Source organism: Struthio camelus, chromosome 5, assembly GCF_040807025.1.
Source record: "Struthio camelus isolate bStrCam1 chromosome 5, bStrCam1.hap1, whole genome shotgun sequence".
In the NCBI taxonomy this organism is placed as follows: Eukaryota; Metazoa; Chordata; class Aves; order Struthioniformes; family Struthionidae; genus Struthio; species Struthio camelus.
The window spans coordinates 44,777,552-44,800,736 of NC_090946.1; the positions used below are offsets into that span (position 1 = coordinate 44,777,552).

At 44.6% G+C, this 23,185-nt stretch overlaps 2 protein-coding genes across 2 annotated transcripts in view; both read left to right on the forward strand.

Annotated features, from left to right (window-relative positions):
* The window catches only part of SYNJ2BP (synaptojanin 2 binding protein), a 32,765-nt gene extending 31,777 nt beyond the window's left edge, over positions 1-988 (forward strand). The window contains exon 5 of the mRNA XM_068946135.1: positions 465-988. The gene's annotated coding sequence lies outside the window, so the exon portion shown is untranslated. The remainder of the gene's footprint in view (positions 1-464) is intronic.
* A 7,083-nt stretch (positions 989-8,071) lies between these two features.
* The window catches only part of LOC104153826 (deubiquitinase DESI2), a 62,814-nt gene continuing 47,700 nt past the window's right edge, over positions 8,072-23,185 (forward strand). Inside the window, exons 1-2 of the mRNA XM_009689874.2 lie at positions 8,072-8,090; positions 8,268-9,609. Coding sequence (XP_009688169.1) covers positions 9,571-9,609 — 39 coding nt within the window. The 5' untranslated portion in view covers positions 8,072-8,090; positions 8,268-9,570. The remainder of the gene's footprint in view (positions 8,091-8,267; positions 9,610-23,185) is intronic.

The window sequence follows — 23,185 nt, forward strand, 5'->3', positions numbered from 1 at the left end:
GGAGTTTGGCAGTGTTTAGTGGGGTCCCATGCTCCAGGAGAACAGAGGAAGAGAATGAGGCGTTAGCAAGAATGCAGGGTGGGGACAGCATCCCACAATTGGGTTGGATACAGGAGCCTAATGGAGAGGAAGAAGTTTGTCATTTTATCCATAAACTCCACTGACTTCCTAAGAAGCCTCCGTGCGTCTCGTAGCCTTTCTGTCCTACCTGCCAGTTGAACCTGCTCCATCACTATTGCCAGATAGAATTGTTTTTTTCCTCACCCTCAATGCAGCTAGTTTCACATTTTTTGCCTGCTATTCAGACTTGGATCTGACTTCTGTGTCGCAGGATTGTTAACAAGTGATGGGGAAAATAAATTCCAATGATCCATTTCTGTTCATTACTCATCCAATGCATGTGTGATACCTTATGCCTTCCTGAATAACAAATGTATTTAATTTGAAGCTTTGGTTTTCTGTAGATCAATGGAAACGCACACCTTTTTCTTTGGTGCCATTAGGCAGAATCTCCATGCATTTAGACTTGAAAGAGGATAGTATACAACTCCTCTGTCAAAGACTGCAGTGAAAACTAAACCTGGGGCTACGCTGAAGATGTAAACAAAAATGGACAGGAACTAGAAAATGTGCACTGCCGCAGGCTGCCTTTGTGCAGCAGACTCTCTCAATTAGTTTGCCGCTACCAAGTAAGATCACAAACTGAGCTCATGGAATATGAGTGGGATGGGACATCATTACTGCTTTTCTTTTTTATGGATTCCAGCTTATATTATAGCAACATACCACAACAAGCTTCATGAAATTTGGAGGAGGAGTGAGGGGAAACAACTCTGTTAAGTTCCATCCCCAAATCCTGCTAGATTTCCCTCTTTATTAACAGATCTTCTTTCTGTGTTTGGTGATCTTTTTATATACGAAAAAATTTGTTTGAGAAGGTACTGTAGTGAGTTTTGGCTTGTCTAAATAAAGAACCAGCTAAGTAGTGGACTCGTGTCAAATGGTTAGCCACAGCCTGTTTGTTCGTACAGATTGTGTGCAAGAGCCTGTTAGAACCCTCAGGAAAGGCCTTACAGAGTATACTGGCCTAAACAAAACCCGTCGCAAAGCCTTGTAAAGCTATGAAGTGCTATACGCATTAAGAGATCCTGTGAATCAACTCAAGGATATAAAAATGAAGCCGTACTCTCCCCTCTTCTGAGGAAATGAGCTGTCTGCTCTCAGTATCTAACTAAACAAGTGGTATTCCCTTTGGAGGATTACAGAGTTACCATCCTTGCCTAGGCATAGATCAATATCTTGCTCTTTAAAATTAACAGAGCTTTTCAAGTGGCAGGGGTAAAACTAGCAGAAAAATGTATCAACTAAACTGGCCTGGAGGTGCCTATAGGTGGTGCTGGTCAGTACAACATAGCAGTCTTGAATGTATCAGAAGGTGCTTGTGGATGCACCTTCCATTCATCAGATTTTTTTTTTGTGTGTGTGTTATTCTAGGAGCAAAAAGGTTCTTTGTGTTGCTTGGATGGTATGATAGCCCCAGTGGAATCACAGCATGCTCTTCTATCAGCTGGCTAGTTATCTGACACGAGACTGTGGAAGGGAAAATAAGAAACTGGAATTAAGGTGTTAGTATTCTGGAAAAAGAAAAAAACCAGTGATTTGTTTACAAAAATGAATAAAATCAAAGTAAAGACAGAGGAGCACTTGTAGTTACCAGCCACTGTTACTGAGCTATAAGACTGGCTTACAAAGCTGTATTTTACCCTACTTCACACACAGAATTTAAAAAAAAAAAGAACTCAAGGGCAAAGTTAAAAATTAGGGCTAGTTCTGAGAGAACTTTCAAAATTTTTGTGATCTCTTCATTTCCTTTATGTTCAGGTTCTATGAAGGGACTGAAAAGAGAGGCTTAGATGTAGAATAAGGAATACCTAAATTCCGTGAACACATTGTGATGCTTGCATGCATCTCCTTCATCAATATTCTGTGCCACTAAGCTTGAACAATTTTTTTAGGACTGGACTGCAGCTATAGCGCATTTACAAAATATTGCGGTCAGCCAGACCAGGGGAAAAAAAAAAACACCTGAGATCTAATACTGGAAACTACTGACAGGCAGTTTGAGGGCTCTGGAATGGTGTAACCCAGTCTCTAAGGAGCATATCTAGGAGCAGGTGCCTGAACTTCCCCATCTCTTTTTCTGTGGATTATTTCTGTCTTTACCCAATGTTAAATGCATGCAGTGCCATGGGAATGGAGATCAGACTTTTATGTTCTTTGCTGTTCAGTGGGCAGCATCACCAAGAAGGGTGTAAAGTGCCTACCCCAAGCCCGTAACCTGAGATTTGGGCACTCTCCTTAGCAAGGGGGAGAGCTTTAAATCTGCAGGACTAAGAGAGCCCAATTTTCCTGCTCCCTCATCACGTACTCTAGCAGGTGATTATTGAAAACACACGGCTGGCCCCAGCTGTGTGTTTTGTGAAGGAGCTTGGCCTTTTTTTCTGGATTCTGCATTCCACTGGCAGTGCATGGTAGGAGTGATCAGAGCACATCTAGCAGACTGAGTTTCCTTGGGGCACTATGTGCCACTATGCTGATTTTTGGGTCTCTTCCACTGCAACAGGAGTGCAGATCCAACACTGCTTTGGTCAGAGCAGCTTTGAGCCTGCTAAGCAGGGGCACAGCAATTGTCCTGGTCCAAGATGGAGGCATTTAGACACCTTCAGGATTAAGCAGCAGCTGGCTGTGACGAGCCAATAGAGGGGCATGTGGGATTCTTTCAGATTCTGGGGTTAGTTGTGCTGAACACAAGAGATCAGCATTTGTCAAGTATAAGAATTTATTAGAGCTGAGCGGTTCTACACATGACAGACGCTGGACAACACTAAACAATTAACACCAAAAAGTCTACAAGTATAACAAAGCTAAAAATTATAATAAAGCTAGAAATAGAACCAAAAATAGAATAGGCAGAGCTCTACGGTTAAGCCATGGACGCACAGTACAATGGTCATTCTCGGATGCATGGTACAATGATCATTCTTATCCTTTCCTTGTCCTTATGGGCCACCCCTCCAGTATCGTTTCCCCCGATTGTTCTGACCACGCTTGAGCTGGGCCAAGGTGATTTCAGGTTCTCCCTGGCAGCTGGCATCAGGAGCGTCCCCGCAGGCCAGCTGACGATGAGTCTGAGTCCACACAGAGGTATGTGGCTTACTTTCTTTTTCCCTTTCTGGGCTTAGTTCATTATCCAACCAAATGATGCCAGACCACAGTTACACAATAGGACAGATGGCTTCACTCAATAACAGTACGTATACCAGCAGAGAACAGTACGGATGTTCAACAGATAACAGTACACATATCAACAGATATCAGTACGGACATTGAAGAGATAACAGTATACATGTTCAACAAGTAACCCAGTGCAAAATTTCACGGTACTTAGGTGCTTATGGAGTGAGTCTGCGATGTCACTTCTCTTTTGCTGACTAGGTTTGCTCAGCACTCATGGGGTCATTGGAGGGCTACAGCAACCCCACGGTGGGGTGACTCTGGCTGTGGTGCACCTGGGGTTCGTTATCCTCCTGGGGAACAGCCCAGAGCAAACCCCTCTTCTGTGCGCTGCACCATCCTGACTCCCATGCTTGTCTGTGTGGTGCCTGTCACTGGTTTTCTGGATCACAGTTTATAGTGTCGGTTCCTACCCCCTTCTTTGGGATTGGCTGAGATAGGAAAGGGTGTTTTTATAAGTCTGGCATTGAACCTCAGTTGAGTTCTCTTCAGTTCCTGACTGAACTGTGGATTTTCTCTTTGGCTGAGGTCTGGTCACTTTGCTTCCCCATATCTCTGTGATGCAAGGCTGTTGATGTATCCTTTTTCAGGCCATTCACCTCTGCTATCTCTAAATTACCACTTTTCACTGGGCAGGTACAGGATCTTCCTTTGTGTTCATACAGGGTCTAGTAATGAGGGACCCTGCTCTTGCCTACAGTTTCTAAACATTATTGTAACTTGATGCAAGTAAATAATCTGAGGATGTTGCTGATTAAAAAATTCTGAAACAAAAAATCTTTAGTTTCTGTAATATACAATGCAAATTATGGTTACTGTGTAATCTGCCTTTTAACTGCAAGCATTGGCTGCTCTGGAGCCATTACTATTTGTAACGTGCCATGAATTTGTATTAGTAATAATGTTCATAACTACTTGCCTAGTCCTGAGTGTCAGAATGAACATGTATGTTCAGCATTTTCATCCCACTTTCCAGGCTGAAAGTTTCTATGAGTGTTGATTGACTGTAGGTTGACAGTGCTGCTTTAGGTGAACAGGGGTGGTAACAGTCCAAACTGTCAGGGCTCTGAATGTACTAACAGGCCTTACTGGCCCTGACCAACCTCACCTGGGGCCTCCCCCCACCCCTGCGCATTGGCCTAGGAGCTCTATTTAAGCTCAGGCTGAGGCACCCAATCCCCTGCCTGAGCTACACTGTAGGAGTGCTGGTCTCCAGCTCACCCACAGCCATGCCTGTGCCTGAGCCTGATGATCTGGACACCAACCTAAAGACTGACTTCCTGGCTTTACCTCAGACCTATCTCATCACTACAGACCTGACTGGCAATCACTGGGCTGTGTCTGACCTTGATTACCCTCACTGGACCTGATCCTTACCCTGACCTGCAGGCTGACTTCCTCGCTTGACCTGGGACCTGCGTCATCACTACAAACTTGCCTGATTATTTAGAGTCTTGGTTGAACCTGGCTACTACCATCTCTGGGTCTGCCTTGTTCACTTAGCTCAGGGGCAGTAGGATGGGCTCGGGCTAGTGAGGTATCTGCCCTGCTAGCAGTGTTATTGTGCTCAGTAACCAGGTCCCTCAGTAACCTGCTCCCTTTGGGAGCAGCCAGCTCTTGCTGCTCGCTGTCTCAAATGACCGAAGATTCACAAGTTGGGAAATACAGCTGCAATGAGAAGAGAGACAAAATGCATAATCAAGAGTGACTCTATGAATTCTATGCAAACATTAATTTTGCTTCCTTCAGTTACTAGCCTGCACTTAGCTTTCAGCTACAAATCCCCATTGTCTTGGATAAAATCCTTTAAATGGTTGAAACACCCAGGCTAACTACTTCTCCTTCCCTCTGTGGTGCAGTCTGGAGCTACAGGATTTCACATGTTGCCTTATACGGGGCTCAGCACAACCCTTCTCCTCTGCTGGCTGAAAGTTTCCTGTGCTGCTTTCCTGTCCCCAGTTTCTCCCACATACCACAGTTGACAATCAGACCAGAAATCAGTGAGCTCCATGTTCTGTGTGAACTTCTCAGGTGGAAGTGACATAACTTTTTCAATCAAAATGTCTCCTGTGACCCTCTAGGAGCAAGGCTACAAAGCTCCAGTATCCACCAGGGAGGTGATTTATTATTGTAGATGGAAGAAGAGCAATGCAACTCTCTCTGCATTCCAGAACACCCTCCACCTTCCTCAGGGACCTGATAAAATACTATTTCTAGTTTTTAAAAGGCCATTTTATACTTCTTTAAAAAGGATGGAGTCTTGGCTAATGTACGAAGAATAGGATAATAGTGACAACCTGATGTGGGCAAAAGCACTATACAGAATCCAAAATGAGAAGTTGTCAAAAAGCATAACGGACAGCCAGAGATGGCGTACCTGATGTGAAGAGAAGACTATTATGTGTCTTGAAGTTTAAACTTGGCAGCCCAGCTGTGAAACATGTTTGAAAGCCCCATTGTCTATTGGGTTGCTAAGGGGCCTTTTAAAGTATGTGACAGTAAATTAAGGAAAGGTGTTAATTTGAACTAGAATTCATGAACAGCAATGCACATAGACAAATCCTTGCATACCACCACCGTCTTTAACACATCCATTAGTTCTCTCTTGCACTGCTGTTCTTTTGTTCTTGTCTCTAGAGGAATGTCACAGAAATCCTTATAGCGTCCAGCACAGCTACTTTGATAACTGGGAACCTGAAGGAGGTGGCTGAAATGCTGTTCTTTGTCTCTCAGCTACAGCCTCGGCCAATATATCAGATAATTATTGAAGATTGTACAGATCCTGAAGCTCTAGTTCCAGCTACTCTAACCAATGCTAAGAGGAATTCCCCTGCACCTCTGCATTTGCAATTCATTTTGCCCTGTAAAAGCATTAAACTTTCAATTTGGACTGGAGTGCCTGTTGACAGCAGGGTTAGCTACAGAATTGTACTCATGCACCAGAAATAGGCGGGTACCAGTTAATAAACTGAAGTAGTCTGACTTGTCCATGAAACACTTCAACACAGTCCAAAACAAAGCAAGCTTTGTAAGGAGTTTAGATTACTGTTAAACAGTTTAAATTAATGTCAGGATGTTTATATCCAGACTGATCCCTTCTATTTGGAGTCACAAAGAGACCACATGTCTCCTAACATGTAGTGAGATAGAAAGAGGATCCTTCAAAGGTTCGCTCAGAGCACTGATGAGGCTAAGTCACCTTGTGGAATAGCTTCTTTCCGTGAATCTATAGGGAGCCTCCCTATCTATAGGGATACACATTCATGGTGTAGCTCTCACAGTTATATGTTTCGAGTTAGGTGGAGTGAATCCAGGTCTTAGTGTGCAAGTGACATTTACTGTCTACAAGAAAAGTCCTCTAAATAGCAAATGCACATTTAGTCTGGCTTTGATCTTCTAAAGCAAGAAGATGAGTTTAAATACAAGCTTTTAGCTTTATATCTTTTTCCTCTTCTATCTCTCAAATTTGAAAGTAGAATTGTCTTTATCTATAGCTGTTTTTTTTTATTTTTTTCATCCTAGGTGATTATTTAAAAAATATTTTTAGGACAAAAATGTCTAAGCTTGTGCCTGTCTGTCACCTTTCCAAAATCATAAGTATTTACAGATGTCTGTCCCTGCAATGTGGACCTGTTTTAAGTGTCTTCATTTATTTTAGTGAATATGGTCACAGCAGACACTGGAGTTAATTTAGCAAGTAAGCATGTAGATAAATTGTGGGTAGAGCTCATGTACTGCTGTTCTTTTTCAGCTGAATCAGTTGGTCTAATATCAGCTATTCCCTCTCCTTTCCCTTGCTTGTACCTTTAAATCATCACCACAGCAACACAGATACAGGAGGTATTGCACCCAAACCCAGTAATCTCAGGGTAGCTTTGACAGTTAGTTAGGGGCCTGTGGGATTCAGCACAGGGTTTTCCTTAGAGGTTAAGGCATGAATGATGGTACTTAGCCCCTTGCAGCGAGAGCCTTTTGTTGCTTCACAGCTTTAAAATGATGATTCGGTATAAATCTGTTCCCTGAACAGTATCTGGACTCTGAGATGGTAAGGGAGAGGAGGCATCCTTTCCCATCTGCTCACACTGCTCCTTGCATGCCCCAGGACACTGCAGCCAGATGGTTAAAGGCACCTCATAGGGAAATTGGGCTGAGTTGGTTAGAGGGGCCTGGGAGGCAGGTCAGGGCGTGGCCCTGGCCCTTGCTGTGCAGCTCAGGACTCCTTTGCCTTCCCAGGACGGGCTGCATCCTGTGCCAGAAATTGACTAGCCCAAGGAAATGACGATTCCACATGACCGGGCCTGAGCCATGGCTCTGCCCTTGCAAAATGCAAATACATGCAGTTTAGGTGAAACAGATCCTGGTCTCCTTGGGCACCAAGTGGGGGAAAATTTTCATCTCTGGCTCTCTGGGGCTAGTACTTGGCCATATAGGACACCTGCTCGATCTCCTTTCATGCCACCTGCCCCCACCACAAATCCTCCTGCATCCCTGTAACAAGTCATTTGAAGGGCTTCAGCTCTAAGGTCTCATCCTTCCACTCCTGACAAAGAGAGTTGAGCTCCTCTCCTGGACGGGATGGTTCCCATACGGCTGAAGACAGTATTGGGAAAGGCAGGGGCATGCTGGGCTTTGCTGATGTAACAGGCTCCCTGCAATTTTCATTGAGATCTGGTTGGCTGCGAGCTGGCAGAGAGCCTCAGATACGCCTCCAACTCAGATGAGGTCATTCCTGCTTTTTTTTTTTTTTTTTCCTCCAGGCTGCTCCAGAAAGGATCTGCGGTGTCTCAACGTTTAAGGTCAGTGTGCTAATTCCCACACCACCTCAAATCTCTGGGTGCAGGAACCTCCTCCTCCCCTCGGCAGCACCCCCTCCTAGCACCATCATAGACCCTGCTTTCCCTTTAAAGAGAAAGGAGGAGCAAAAGGAAGAGGAATTTACCGCAATGGATTTTATAATTGACTCTTGCATCCAGGGGAGTGTTTGCTGGCAAGAGCTGCCCAAGCCTAACACACGAGTAAAGTAGCTCCAGGACGGAAGAAACTCTAGACCTTGCCGCTGCAAGAAGTGAAACTACTCGCCCTGCCTGGTGGCTTTTTCCCTTCCCTGCCGTCCCAGCGTGGGCTATGCAGAGATGCATCCAGCCAGTACAGGACGGGGTGGGTCCCCCAGACTGTCAATCAGCAGGAGCTGCCCAGCCCGGGACGAGCTGATCCCGAAGTAAGGACTCGCTCCGGCGGAGAGCAGACACGGAGAGCAGGGGGGTGTCCGGCCCCGCATCCTGCCTGGAAGCACCGCCCGCTCGGCATCTCCCTCCGTCCCCCCCCGGCGACGGGTGATCCCGGGCCCACTAACTTCAGCGCCGACGCCAGGTCTGCCTGATCGGCAGTGGGCAGGATGGGGGTTGCAGCACCCCCCCTTTGCCTCCGGGGCAGCCAGCCCCTTCCTCCTCCTCGTCCTCCCACGGCCGAGCCCCGCGCTGGAGCCCTCACGGCACAGCCTCTCCGTGCTGCCCTGCCAGGGGCGGGGAGCCCCCCCCGGAGAGCCTGAGCGCAGGCAGAGCCCCAGCACCGCGGACAGCTCCCGGCTCCCGGGAGGCGCCCCGCGCCTCAGCACCGCGGACAGCTCCGGCGGCCCGAGCCCCAGCACCGCGGACAGCTCCCGGCTCCGGCGGGCCGGGGCGCGGGGTGCCGCCGCGCTGCGCCCCGCCAGGCTGTGCCCCGCCGAGGTGACCTTGCTGCCGGCTCCGGACCTGCTCCGTGCCTCGGTGACTCGGTTTACTGCGTACGTCGGCTGGCAGCCTCCGCTGTAACAGCACGCTGCTCTCCCGAGAAGGACGCCGAGAGATTCCCCCCTCCACACACACCCGCTTCTCCTAGGGAGCCAGGAGAGGGCTCATCTCCGAGCACGGAGTCTGTTCGTCTTCTGAGGATGGAGATTTACAAGCCTGGACGGTGCCTGGTTACAGAGGTGCACTAAAGAGTTAGAAAGAAACATCAGATCTGTTGCGCTGTGGAGGGGTGACTCTTCCCCCCCTCCCCCGCCCCAAACAAACGGCAAACCCAGCTCAAACCTTTCTGCCTCCTGCAACAAACTTCACCTCCTCCCCCCTCCCGCGAGAATCCCCCTTTCCTCCTCCCTCCATGCTCCTTCCTTCTGAGACTGTAGGATGAAGCATTTCCTTCTATCTGGCTGTGGGTAAAAGCGTACCCTGGGGGCAGTGGCACACATCTGGCAAGGACTGAAAGGTTTAAATCCAGCCTCCACTGCAATCAACAATGGCAAACGAACCGGTGATTCTGAATGTTTATGATATGGTGAGTATGAAACAGTTCTGATCATGGGGGGCAGTGAGGCCGGGTGGGAGCCTGCGCTTGGATATGGACATTGTAAGAAGAGGAGCAAAGTGCAAATCTCCAGCAAGGGTGATTCCCCCTCCCCCAACCTTCTCATCCAAGAATTTCATGTTCTGGTAGTCAGAGATAATGCTGGTCCTGGCTTTTTTCTTTGAAATGTTCAGCACATTGTGCCAGATTACACACAGGTAAAACTGTGATGGATTTTCTGCAGGATCTTGCATGAGCAGCAGTGGGTGGGGGAAGGACTTTTTAATTTACCGTGTCCCAGTTAGGGAAGGAGATGTGATCACCTCTCTCTTTGTGGAAGCTAATTGTCCTTCATTTCTGAGTGAGCAAGCACCTCCAGGCTGTGGAGAAGAGGGTCAGGGGTATCATCCAGGGAGAGGGTAAATCTGTAGAACCACAGTAAGGAAGTGGTTTCCAGGCTAACAATCTCAGTCAGCCCCTTGTATGCATGAGATTATAGTTAATTGTTGTCTCTGAAGATTAGTTGTAATGACAGCAGTTGACACTGCAAGGTTTCAGCGCAGGAAGGAGCATGGGAACATGCTCCTTGGATGTATTTCCTGAAAGTTCACAGTGTAGCAAGTGGCTTTCCTTGCCCTCCTCTTGTAAGGGGGAGTGTGTATAGGAATTACCTGTGCTAACAAAGCAAAAGATCCAAATCCAATCCTTGGCACAAGCCCCTAAAGAGTAGAGAGCTTGGTACAACCTGGACAGGCTCAGGAGAGTTGTGTTCAAATAAGGAACATTTTGATAGTGATGTATTTCCCCTCCTGATTTCTTTTATGAGCCAAAGATTAAAAAAAAAAAAGTTTTCAGATCTTCGGAAAGTTTAGTGAACTTTACTGGGGAAAAATACAACTTTATGAGGCTCAGGTGCTGACTAGGCTATAAATATCCAGCTCCATACCTTCAAGATTTATGGCATACATCTGCTTTTTGTCACCAGCCCATGACAGCTTTCACCAGGAAGCCCACAGAGTAGTGTGGGTTTTTGTGTTGAGGGAATCCTGATAATAGACACCAAAGAAATTTGGAGCGGGTAGCTGAAAATGCCTAATCTCTTCTTATTGCAAAGATTAAGTGATCTTTCATTGGCTTAAAAGCTGAGGTAATTCCTGAGGGAAGAGGGAGCAGTAAGGACTATTTAGGTAGGACTATATCTAATGGTATTGAAGGACTGTCTGAAAAGCACAAGTAGAACAGCTTGAAGCTGCCTCTTCTAGAGCCACTATTGGGAAAATTGAGCAAGTTGGTGTAAATTCCTTTCTTGAACTTCGGTCATCAGTGGTTAATGGTTATTTGCTTGGCAGCCTCAACTGTGAACTTCTCCAAAGCTGTCCTTCAGTCAATAGCTCTTGTAACCCAAGTGGCTAGTGGCCAGTGGTTGGTAACAAAGGGGTGGCATTACAAATGCACACACAGGAGTTCCTAGCTAATAGTTTGAAGATGGTGACAGAGACTGGGTTGCCCTTACGTTATATCCTTTCCTTACATTTTCAGTTTATTCTCCAGCAGCCTGTGGTCTAAGCTTTCCTCCATCAGCCGCTTTTGAGATGTCCCAAATCAGTGAATGAACCACTACTGAGCTGAAGAGATCTGGATACTGTGATAGACTCAGTCTTTGCCTTTTTCTCCTGTGATTGACACCAAAGATGAGGCCCAAAGGAAGCAGGGGAGGAGGGATTCACTATTTGTGTTTGATGTGTACTGAGGAGGGCACCCGGACATAGTGACCTGAAGTGAGGTCATCAGTTTAATGTGGACTGAGTAATTTTTTCTGCCTAGCAAGCTGTGAAGGCCTTCATGTGTCAGTACTAACCCCATGATTTTCCTTCAAGTGAATGTTCTCTACGTAGAAACCATTCTCTTATATGGCATGTGTTTGGCTGCCACTGAGTCACCTCTAGTTCAAGTCCTACGTTATGATTATTGAGGCTACATACTTTTCCACTGCTGCTATGATTTTAACACCACAGAGTTTGGAATGTAGCCATGCAAAATTTGCACTTTGTTATACTGTGGTGGGGAATTGCGGGGGAACTGGGAAATGAGCACATTTGCTTGAATGACTGTTGGAAAACTAGTCTCAATGAAAGAAAAATGAAACTAGTCTCAATGAAAAAAAAGACAGCTGGAGATAACAATTAACTGGAGTTTAAAGTTCTGCTTTCCTGACAAGGAATATGACCCTTGAATGGCATCTGGAAGCACTTACACTACAGGAAAGCTTACCCTTAGGGCAGAAGTTCAATTATGGGCTTTGTGCAGCTATGAAATACCCGCTCTGTGTAGCCTTGTGTATTCAAAGATTATGGCCATTTATCTTTTACCCATTGGATATGTAGCAGGCCTCTTTAGAAAAAAAATGCTTGTATTTAATGAGGTGTTTTGAACAAGTAGCTGAAATGGGTAGATCTATTTATTAGTTTTTTTTTTTATTTAGCATAAAATAGTTGAGCAAAAATCACTGGGTATTCTGAGTAAGCAGGATACCACCATTAAAAGCAATTCCACTCCCCACCAGCAGGGCGACTATATCCTTTTTTGTCTGTTGCTAAAGAGCTTGTATACACCTGTACACACTTTCAAAAAGGAGAAAGATGGAGAACTTTGCTGCTCAGCCAGGTTAATGAATTCTGATTTAAGTTGTGAGTTTGAACACAGAGTAACGGCATGGGCCAGGAGTCTGATCACGGATGAACCTCTTGCCGAATTTGAATCCAGTTCTCACATGGACCTGCTCTAAGTCAGCAGCTATTTGGAGACCTATATGAAATGACTGGATCTATGAAATTCATGATGGAGGTTGCTCTGATGAGTTATGACTTTGCCTTTGGGAGGATAAATCAAATTCCCCCTCATAATTAGCCACTCCTCTCCCCCTCAAACCCAAACTATTTATCGTGGACCAGATCTTACTTGGATCACAGGGCTGACTTTCTTCAGCCAGCATCTCATCACGTCTTCTTATTGCTTTAATTCGTTGTGGCTTGTTTTGGAATAGTCAACTAAATCAATGTAACATTAAGGAACGTCATTGCCTTAAATCAGACAGAAGAGTAACTCCAAATATTTCCTAAGTTAAAAATCTTTAACTAACTGGCTAAACATTTTCCACTAAAAAATAGTCCATTTGGCAGAGATTCAAGTTGATGGCTCTTGTAATATTTTCAGCTGATGGCACAGCACATTTATGCTATGAAATTTAAAGCAGTGATATTTATCTTATCGCTGTCCTACTTTTATTACAGGTATAGTTGTCCTGAATTTCCACTGCCTTTGCAGCTGATACATACTAAGCTGTCATTTTGATCTGCTGGTGTTTTTGCTTACACTTTATGCTGGTGTAAATGAGCCCGTGAGATATGTTGCAGAGGAGAATGTGAGCCCCAATCAGCAGGGAGCATTGACGTAGGGTCTGTTTGTGGCAAGTAGGCTGTGTGTCTTTCTCAGCCTTGTCCTGCTGTTATTCCATTGATGCTACTGAAATTATTTGTAATTGTCTCAAGAGTGAATGAGAGGACAATAGGATTCAGGTTACTGCAGGCACCCTAGCGCTGAAATTTTTTCTGTGACTGCTAACTTCAGAGAGGTAGCCGAAAATGTAATCATTTATGTTGCAGTCTAAATGGCTAATGGCAAAGGGTGGCCCTGCAGATGACCGACTGGGATCTCTCTTGCTTGACTGATTATGGGAGAGTGTCTTTGTTTTGGTTTCTTCATCCACCACTGAATGGATTATCAAAGTGGCCCTGAATACAAAAAACATTCTTGTCTCTGCTGAAGTGATAAGGGCCTGTGTTTTGTGTTCATGGTATTTATTGAGAGCAGCCTGTATTGTTGTAGGGGTGGCATTTTGGTCTGAGGATGTGAAAGTTTATGGTCATGTATGTTGTTTCCAGGAGGGAAACAATTCTAAAGGAGGGCAGTGACACACTCACTGGGAAGGAAATCTGTATCTTGTCCTCAACATAATGGTCAGAAGGAAGTGCAGTGCAACAGGCAGGTCCTAGCACTGGAGTGCTGCTGGTGGCCTGTGCTGCTAAGCAAAGGAGCTGCTATTCTAAACTGATTGCTTTTTTTTTTCTTAAGATTTGTACTTTCATATTTTAGGGCCCCAAATTGCAATAATCAGCCTCAGACATCACAAATGGCTCCATTACCACAGTAGGCTCCAAACCTCATTGCATTTTGCATGTTGTTACTTAGTTTGTTAATAGCTCATGAGTCTGGAAGGGAAAATAACATTCAGTTCACGTGACCACAGGGTGGGCTCTTGGCACTAGCCAGATGGACTGAGGTTCTAGCAGCAGAATGAGGGCTGAGGAAATATTGTGGGGTGGCAAAGCAGCTCCCTCATTCTTTACAAGTGTCTGTGGTGAAACAAGCTGCAACACGGGGCAACCACAGTCCAGTTGCTTGTGCATGAGCTCTACTCTATGCTTGCTGCAATCTGTGTCCTCGTAATGATTTGGAGCGGGGTCGAGGGTGGGGGGCAGGGAGGCATTGCAAGTAGGTGCTGGTCTTGCCGAAAGGAACAAAATAAAGGGCAGAAGCTGAAGACTGACCTTGATTGTCCTTTCTCTGTTAGCAATGTTGCAATGGCTCAGCAGGGCTGAGTATGTTGTAAAAAGTCTGTCCTCCTCCCTGGGAGGGGAGAATTAGTTTCAGCTGTACTGGAAAACATTGACCATGGTTCTGTGTAGCCAATCAGCTTGTGGACTCCCTATGGAGGATGATCAGAGCCTGTGAATCTGGTGGGGAAAAGAGCTTTGAAGAGTTTGTTTTTTTCCAGCTCTACAAACAGCTGTGCAGAGTTACTTCTAGTTAGAGCTGGGCTCAAGTCAAGGTTTGAGGAATGAGAGCCAGCTTGAGGATGCTGGGTCAAGGAGGAGAAGTTGCAAGAAGCAGTCTGGCTTTTCTATCAAGCTTGGGAGAGAGGTAGGATTCTCAGACAAGCAGGCTATAGTATGGGAACCTGCATGGGGAACTTCGTAGCAGACCCTGGGTTAGGGTGAGGGTTGGATTATGTTTGCTCTGTGTGCTGAGAAGAGGATTGTGAGAGTGACCTGTGAGAAACGGCTTAAAACTAAAGGGTCTGTATGGCTGTAGTGGAAATGCATAACAGCATTAAGCCAGTTGCTCTGATACAGAGTAATATTATGGAGGTGTGAGTTGCTTTTTCTCCTGCTTTTGCTCATTCCTGCTGTGTTGCTTTCAGCATTTTGCTTTAACATGCATTACTTGCATCTCATTTGGAGGTGATGACCTATGTGTATCACTGAAAACCAGCACAGACTTAAGATTCTAGCCTCCTTCATTGGCTTCCTATGCAAATGGAACAGGAGGATGTGACTTTGGGCCACTATAATTAAATGCTTTGGGACTGAAGAAATAGAAGTCCTTTGTACCTCGAGATTGAGTACACAAGGAACCTTTGAATCTATTTTAGAAACAGCAGGATTGTAAACAGAGCACCTCATTCTGTGGGGTGAATGTTTTAAGCAGTGACTGGATCTTGGAACACTTTATTATCTCTCTGGAGGAAGGAATAAGTCTAGTTACTCAGAAAAATGTCAAGTTTATGATTACTTTAAGTAGAGGCCTCAGATGCTCTCAGCTCACTTAGTCAGAAGGGTGAGAAATCATATTGCAGGTGGAGGCCCTTCTGCACTGCTCATTAGTTGTCTGTTAGTTGCTATATGTGGAGAAGCACAGCATCATCTGACTGTATTTGGTATGCCAAGAAGCCATGCAGAAGTAAAGGGACTTTTTCATCAAGTAGGTTGATAGCTGTGGGGTTTCCTGCTACGATGAGCTAAAGAGATGCTTTAAGTCAATAGAGCAACTTCTGATCTTAAAAATGAAATAATAGCGCCACTAGGAATCTCTTCTTTCTTCTTCTTCTTCTTTCATATATTGGCCAAATTTAATATGTTTAACAATGTGAAAATAAAACACAAAATATTGTCTTTGGGAGAATTTAATTAAATTCTGGCAACTCCTAATATATAAAAATGTTGTTCTGAAACAGAATCACTACTTCAACAAAAAATTAAATATTATGTTTTGACTCTTCCTAAAAATGTTTGCCAGTCAGTTCTGGCCAAGACTATTTGCCATGTCTGAATCACTTCAGTTCTCTAAAACACAGTATTCACTTACAAGTTTTGCCATGTTCTTCTTAGAAGGGCTTGGTGAGAGTATGGTATTCTTGTTTTTCCTGTGTCATTCTGCAAGCTTGTAGGAATTCCTTCCTCCATAAGAAAGCTCGGGCTAAGAAAGAACTGGGGTCTCATCTGCTCTTCAACAGGCTTGTTGTGGGGAAAGGTTAAAGGTAGATCCTTAAATTGCTCAAAGAACAAGGCAAAACTTCTGATCTTGGTATCTTACTTTATCCCTGACTTAATTTATCCAGAACGTTGTTCTGCTGTCTTTGTACTACATCAAGAACATCATACTGGATGATAAAACCGAACAGTGAGATAACAGTTGCCTGATGCCTAGTAGTGGATTTCTCCACAGTGCTATAATATTTGTTATGTAAGCTCTAAACTGCTTCTATTTCTATGAGTAATTGAACATGCTGCTGGTTAAAGGCTGTAAGTGAGGGGAGGACCTGCTGGATCTCAGATGCTTGTTTCTATGCCTTTCTGGGGCTTGTAACTGGCCTCTGCGCTGGCTTCTTTGTGGGACTGGGTTTAAACTGTTAAACTAAGCTTCTGTTGCATAATAAGTCGGGTTCACAATCATTCACTGTAAAATCTCTAGCATTGTACTATGATACTTGTTATTATGGGCCCCAGAATTCTCTGGGAAGACACTTGGTTAGTAGCAGAGAGCCTACTGTTTTGCATGAGAGAGGAGGCAGACACAGCAGAGAAAACTTGCTCTAACTGGATCTCAGCAGAGCTCTGAGCCCAAGGTGTGAGAAGGAGAAGACTTTGCAACCAGGAACAGCTGCAAAAGTGAACAGTGGACTATCCAGACTGCTTCACTTTTCTTGAACACAACCTTTCCCAATGTAAAGGACTGTTACCTTAAATAACAAAACAAAATCCTCTTACGGCAAAACCTGAGTTTTTATTTTTAAATTAATCAAAGCTCTGGTTGAGTAACCTGGCAGTATGTGCAGGTGGAGAAAACTGGGCTTTGTTTCTGCTCCTCTTCTCCTCCTAGACTGCATCAGTTCAACCTGAGTGACAACAGGCTGACCTCAGGCAGGTCAGTCATAGAGTGGGATTGCTCACTTGCCCTGTTTGAATTTGGGAGAAGGGAAAGGAAAGCAGTTAGGTGATGCAGAGCACTTGATTGTAGTCAGGGCCTGATTCAAGCCCAGGAGAAAATGATGAAATGAAACTAGGCATCCCTTCTCTCTTATATTTAAGGAACGTAGAAATCAATCAAAAGACAAGAAGATAAAGCAGCTAGTACATTGAACTTCGGCTGGGTCCAGTAGTTCAGGAAGAAGGAATCAAAATATGCTGTGCATCCAATCTAAACCAATTAAGAAGCTAAAGAGTGTGTGGTATGGCCTGGGTTAAAAAGTCTAGCAATGAAATGTGTCCATTTATGCATAATAAAATGGATTTTCGTTATCTTAGCAACAGTATGGAGATGTGTCATCAGGGTAACAGTCTGTTATGATGTTGTCAGGGTGACAAGCTGGGTACCTGTCCGTGTTACTGCTGATATCCTTCAGCATTGCAGTTCTCTAGCTGACTACCTTAAGTTTATGCAGGAGATGTTTTATGAGCTTGTTCTCTTGATGGTACACCGAGCATTCCTGTCTCTAGCCGCAGTATTCATTCCATCTGTAAGTTCACTGAAACAGTGCTCTGTTGCCCAGTGGACTGAATTGAACTGACTCATCCCAGGGCAACCTGGGAATTCTCACTTCTGCTAGTCCTCCATGTACTAGGAAACCTGTTTCATAACTCACTCTCCTTTACATCAGCATTGGGAAATATGAGAAACCTTGATGTGTAAGCTTTCTTAAGTTCTATTTACTCAATTAAAAATATATATAAATATATGAACTCTGCATCTGGAGCAAAGCTGCCCAGGTCCTGTCATCAATGCAGCTCCCACACCAATGCCCTTGAATCAGTTCCTGCAGTTGACAGTTTGACTTAGTGTCTCCAAAAAAATCATTTCAAGCCAGCCTGAATGGTTGAAGGGTCAGGAGTAGACTTGTTTATGGGCAAGACTGCAGGTGTAAATCCAGGGACTTGCAGCAAAGTCAGTTTTATCCTAGAGATACAGAAAATATTTGCTGCTACTGGAACTTATCCTTTAACCTCATCTACAGGTAAAATTGTAATCCATTGACCTGTCTCTGGGCATGGTTCTAAGCAACTCTGAGAGGAAATGATTGTTTCCTCTTGAAACCATACGGAAGTTGTTTTCCAGTGAATTTTCTTTCAAGCTTTTTAGGTTTGTCCCAAACATCAAAACAGATTCCTTTTAGTACATGACACTTCTGGCAGCAGGATTTAGCCTCTGGCTTATTAGGCTGTCAAGGTTCCTAATATCACTCGGATATCTAAAAGAAATAAACTCTCAGCACTGAAAGCTGGTAGGTTGATGGTGCTGGAGACTGACTCTTTTTTCTTTACCAAATAAATCCATGTTGGCAGTGGAAAAGCAGACCTTTCTGCCTTAGGTACCTCAATGCTGATCTACAGGTAAGAGCTGCTCTGCTGCCATGGCTCACTTGGTCCTCTAGCTTCCTAATGAGGCAGTCCATGGGGACCAGTTATACATGTAGTGGGGACTTTCGCTGTGGGCAGCTGAGCACTAGCAGTGGGAACAAAGCTGCTATGTTGGAACAGCTGTCAGATCTATTTCTAAGTGTGGTGATGGGCAGGTATATACTTGTGCATTAGTGAGATAGACTGAATTTAAATTGATGTCCTAGGACTGAAAGGTACTTTAGTGACCTGGGTTGCCCTTATTTTAAGTCTTTATTTCAGTCCCTCTTGTTCCTGTCATTATGCCAAGACGATGTATCTGAAGCTAGGGGAAGCAGAGATCAATCAGTACATTACATTTATATTTCTGCTGGAGATGAAGAGCAGCAAAATTCACAAGTCTGGTGACTCCAGAAAACTGACTCAAATTATTTGGAAAGAAAAACTGTTTGTTGTTCTGGATAAACACTGGATGTTCTTGAGTCTGACAGACCTAGAGGAGACCTTTAGGCACCTAGAGAGGTGCCTAAAATAGGCACCCCTTACTTCAGAGATTTGTCTAATAAACACCTGAATCAGTGAGATTTATTATCCCAGAGCAAAATGTGAAGCTATGTCCTAAAAGTGGAAAATTGTTTAATTGGCAACTTAGTCTTCCAGCAATGAACTTTGAGGTGTCTGTAAAAGCAAAGATAAGGGCAAGGGAAATGCTGTGGGTTACAAACGATCTCTTCGTGCTCCAACTGATAGGCAGGGATGCTTATCTGAAGAAGCACGTGCCAGGTGCTAGAAATGCTGAAAGCATTTCAGCCTGTTTGGTAAGCGGTCTTCATCACGTGGGTCAACACATTCATAGGTCAGATGCCATGTGACTACTGGAGGATCCACATCTCTGGGAGACTGAGACCTGAGAACAGGAGAGAAACCTGGCACAGGGAAGGCTCTGTTGATAAGTGTGCTGAACTTCAGTCCTGGATCTTTCACTGTGCTTTTCCTATGGTATTGCTTAAAGCTGAAAGGAAGTATCAGCCCCTTTGCTGCTCTCTTCAGTATCTTCTGCTAGTGATTTATACTGGATATCAATGTAAGAAAAAAGCTTGTTATACAGTGACCCCTGCTTCAGGGTCTAGAGTGGGTGAGGAGCTCAGGATGCCTCCTAGACTCCATTACAGGCCTTAGCATAGGTTAGCTTTCCCTAGAAAAGAAAACTTACATTCTTCTAGACATCTGTTCTTGGCTTATCTGTGTGTCTTTCTCTGTTTCCGTCTCCTTGGAGCAGATTATTTTATAACTTCCCTATTTTTGTCCTCTCCTCCAGCTCCGGATTAGCCTGGTGAATGTGAGAAGTGACAGAAAGAGATGATCAAGCATGGGATTAGTGTCTTGAGAAGTCATCTTCTGCTTTTCACTCTGTCATTAACCTACAATCTTGGACAGTATATAGGGCAAGATCTTCAGCACACATCATCTAGTTGGATGAGAAAAGGCCTGGGGTGCTTTCTTGGCAAATCACTTTTCCCCTAGAAAAAGAAGGGCTCCATTTAGCTGCCTAAACACAGACCACAAGGGCTACTTTTGGATATCCACCTAACCTCTGGCTTTCTCTCAGGAAGGGTCCAGATCTCTTCTCTCATAGGTCCTATTTCATAACTATCAGCCCTGGAGAGATGCCCTGAAAATATTAGGGCACTTCAGATGGCATGATATACCCAAGCGATTTGACATGAGTGCTATTCATGTGCTAAGCAGAGGAGGAGGATGATCAGTGGTATTTCTGCCTTCTACTTTTACCGTCTAGTATGCTGATTCATCTAGAGTGACACAGACTATGTTAAAATCCCTGAAGGACTTGAACACTTCTACTTCATTGCACAGGTCTGCCATAAAAGCAGGTAGCAGGGCACTCTGGATCTGGCTGTTTTGCATTGGTTGTGTCAAAGCATCTAATTTTTGTTTGAAATATCCATTCAGCAGAGGATTGGTGGATTTTTTGGATTCTAGCTGTTCCAGCTGGGTATCCTCAGCACTAAATTACAGTGTTATTCACAGTGTTCTCTGGCCCACTGAACATGTAGATATTTTCATATGTAGGGATTTCACATGTAGGAATCTTCCCTTCCTTTTATGTGAAAGGAAAGCGCTTCATCAAGAAGGACTGAGACAGCCTGAATCCAGGATACACTATGAGAGGGTGGCTAGGCTGCTTCCCTCTGAGGTAGGTGGAGACCCAAGTCTCCTCTGGCAGGCTGAGGAGGTTAGAAAGTTGGTCTCTTCCTCTCCTGGATGAGTGTCTGAACTCCTGGTTATCAGGTATGAGCAGGAAGCTCTTGCTTTCCCTTGTAAGCAGAGGCCAAGCCTCACCCTTTGCTCCCTTTGCTTTGTTTTCGTGTAGGGCACTTTTAGACAGATGTCTGGTTTTATTTGCCCTGAGATGATCTCTTCCGCCCTCTCCTCCTTAACTGGCTACCTAACCTGAGAAAGGCAATTACTTGCCCAGCCTTTCTTCTGAATCTGTCCCAGCACTGAATGCACACATGCTAATGCACCTTTAGAGTACCCCTATACTGGAGGCACTGTCAAAAGCCAGGAAGGCAGTTTTGGAAGCTTCCAGATCTGCAGAGGTCAGACCTAGAAAAGGGTGTCAGGCTGAAATCCACCCACCTGCTTTGACTGAGCTCTGTCTCCAGTTTTAACATTCATTCTTCTTGATTGCAGTGTCATCTGCTGTGCCCTTGTTCTCTCCAATTTTTATGGGTGCTTGTTATCCAAGACAGCTGGAGGTCTTCTCTCTGGCAGCTCTTTAGGATGCAAAATAGACCTGATCAACTTTCTGCTGTTAAAGCACTGTGCGTTTTGTGCTTGTTAGTGTGGGGATATTGGGGACAAATGCATTGAGGGACGGGTTAGGGTTGTGTTGAACTAAAACAGTGGAGATTACTTCCAGCATAAAGCAAAAACAGAGAGACAAACAGATCAGAGAAGCGAACTAAATGAGTATTTCAAGCTCAGATGTTGTTCTTGGGACCAGAAGAAAGTACTGTGAAACTTTGCTCTTTCTCTACTTCTTATGTGAACATAAGAAAGCTGTGGTTTCTACAGAGCAAAAGCCTCAGAAAGGATAAACAAATGCAAACCATGTGGATCTGTGAAGATTTTACTTGTGTTTTATCATCTGGGCCAATTCTGGCTCTTCCCTTGGGCAGAATGCTGCTGTCTGGAGACATTTTGTGTCATGGCAGCTGGAGGCCTTGGCCAAGCTGGGCAAACAGGCAGGGACTGGATTTCTCTCCCCCTGCGGGGGGGGAGGGGGGAGGAGAGAAAGGTGTCTGTCCTAGAGCTTTGTTTAATTGGATTGGTCACACATCCTGGCACTGCAGTACTGTTGAGCACACGCTTCTGTCCCTCACTGTTCAGGTAGAGCTAATGGGAGGGAAAAGGAGACAGGGAGGGAGATGCTCCTTGAGCTTCTCTCCTTAGCAGTCTTTCTTCTTGTCTACAGGACCAATCAGAATTTGAACATTTTCCACACTTTCTTTAGCAGCTCCCTGTGTTTCTGAGGGGAAGGGCAGGGGAGCAGGAAGCATGCTGGAATACAACTGACATCCTGTCTGCCAAATCCATCTCTGCAGAAAAGTTATGCTAGGAGGCAAACATGTGCATCTGTGGCTTTTTAAGTGCCATTCATAATACAGTATGTCATTGAACTGCTCCAAGGATTCCCTTTGTAATGTGTAATTACTTTGAGATATGCAGTTCAGTGCCTATTGCAGCTGCTGTTTTGGATAATCTTGATACAGTTAAAGCTGTCACTGGATCAAACAAATTTATGCAGATGGGAATACTAAAGTTAAGGTAAAAAAAAACTTTATAGTCTTTAACATATCAGGTGCTTAAAAATCCTGTACTTGGTGCATCTGTACTTGAATTCTACCTCTCATACCCACAGGACTTTGAAGCATGTTTCCAGCTGTCTGTTACCTCTCATGAGGTCTCAGAAGTGTCTCATTAAAGCTGATGTTAAAGCCTATTAAATACATGAATGTGGCTTCTAATGATGCATCTCATTTAGGTGAGTTGTCACCAGGAAGTGGCAGAGATCATTGCTACTCGGATCCCACAGTGACAAGGGTAGCAAAAGCCACCTGGAGAATTGCAGGATACCTTTTTATGTATTGGGAGACAAAAGGCTGCTGACTTCCTAGGGAGAGACAAACCTTGTCACCTTCTTACCCTAACAGCTCCTCTCTCTCCCCGTGCGAAGTGCAGCCTCAGCTCACAGAGCTTGCAGATGGGAGACATCTGTCCTTGGACTCTTAGTGTCTCCAGCCAGTTAATTATTAATCATCACAATATCCCTTATGTCAAGCTTCTTAACTGCCCATGAAGCATGGAGAACTGTTTTGTCAGTCAGGTCAGAAAGGTTTTACTGTTCTGCCACTCATGTTATTTGTACAGTTGCTGTTCTCCCAGCGAGTGTAGGTGCTCAGCGATGAGCAAAACCATCCAGAAGCGATGCTTATTCCGTCCCATACCAGATGACCTGGTACCACCAGAAACATGGCAGGAGGGGCAATACACATCGGGAACATAGAAACCATAGTAGAAGATAAACCTTGTATCATGGATCCTGCAATAGTACTGGTGTTGTGCCATTGGATATGTTTAAAACTGTAATGCTACTGCAGTATAGGAATATTGCCCATTATAAGCACCTACTAGGTTTTTCAAAAGCAGCTAAGTATTTATTTCCTTTGAAAGACACTGGCAGGCCCCTTCAATCCTGGGAGGAGCAATTAATTGCCTCTGATTCTTAGCTGTCCATTGTGCCTCTCTGA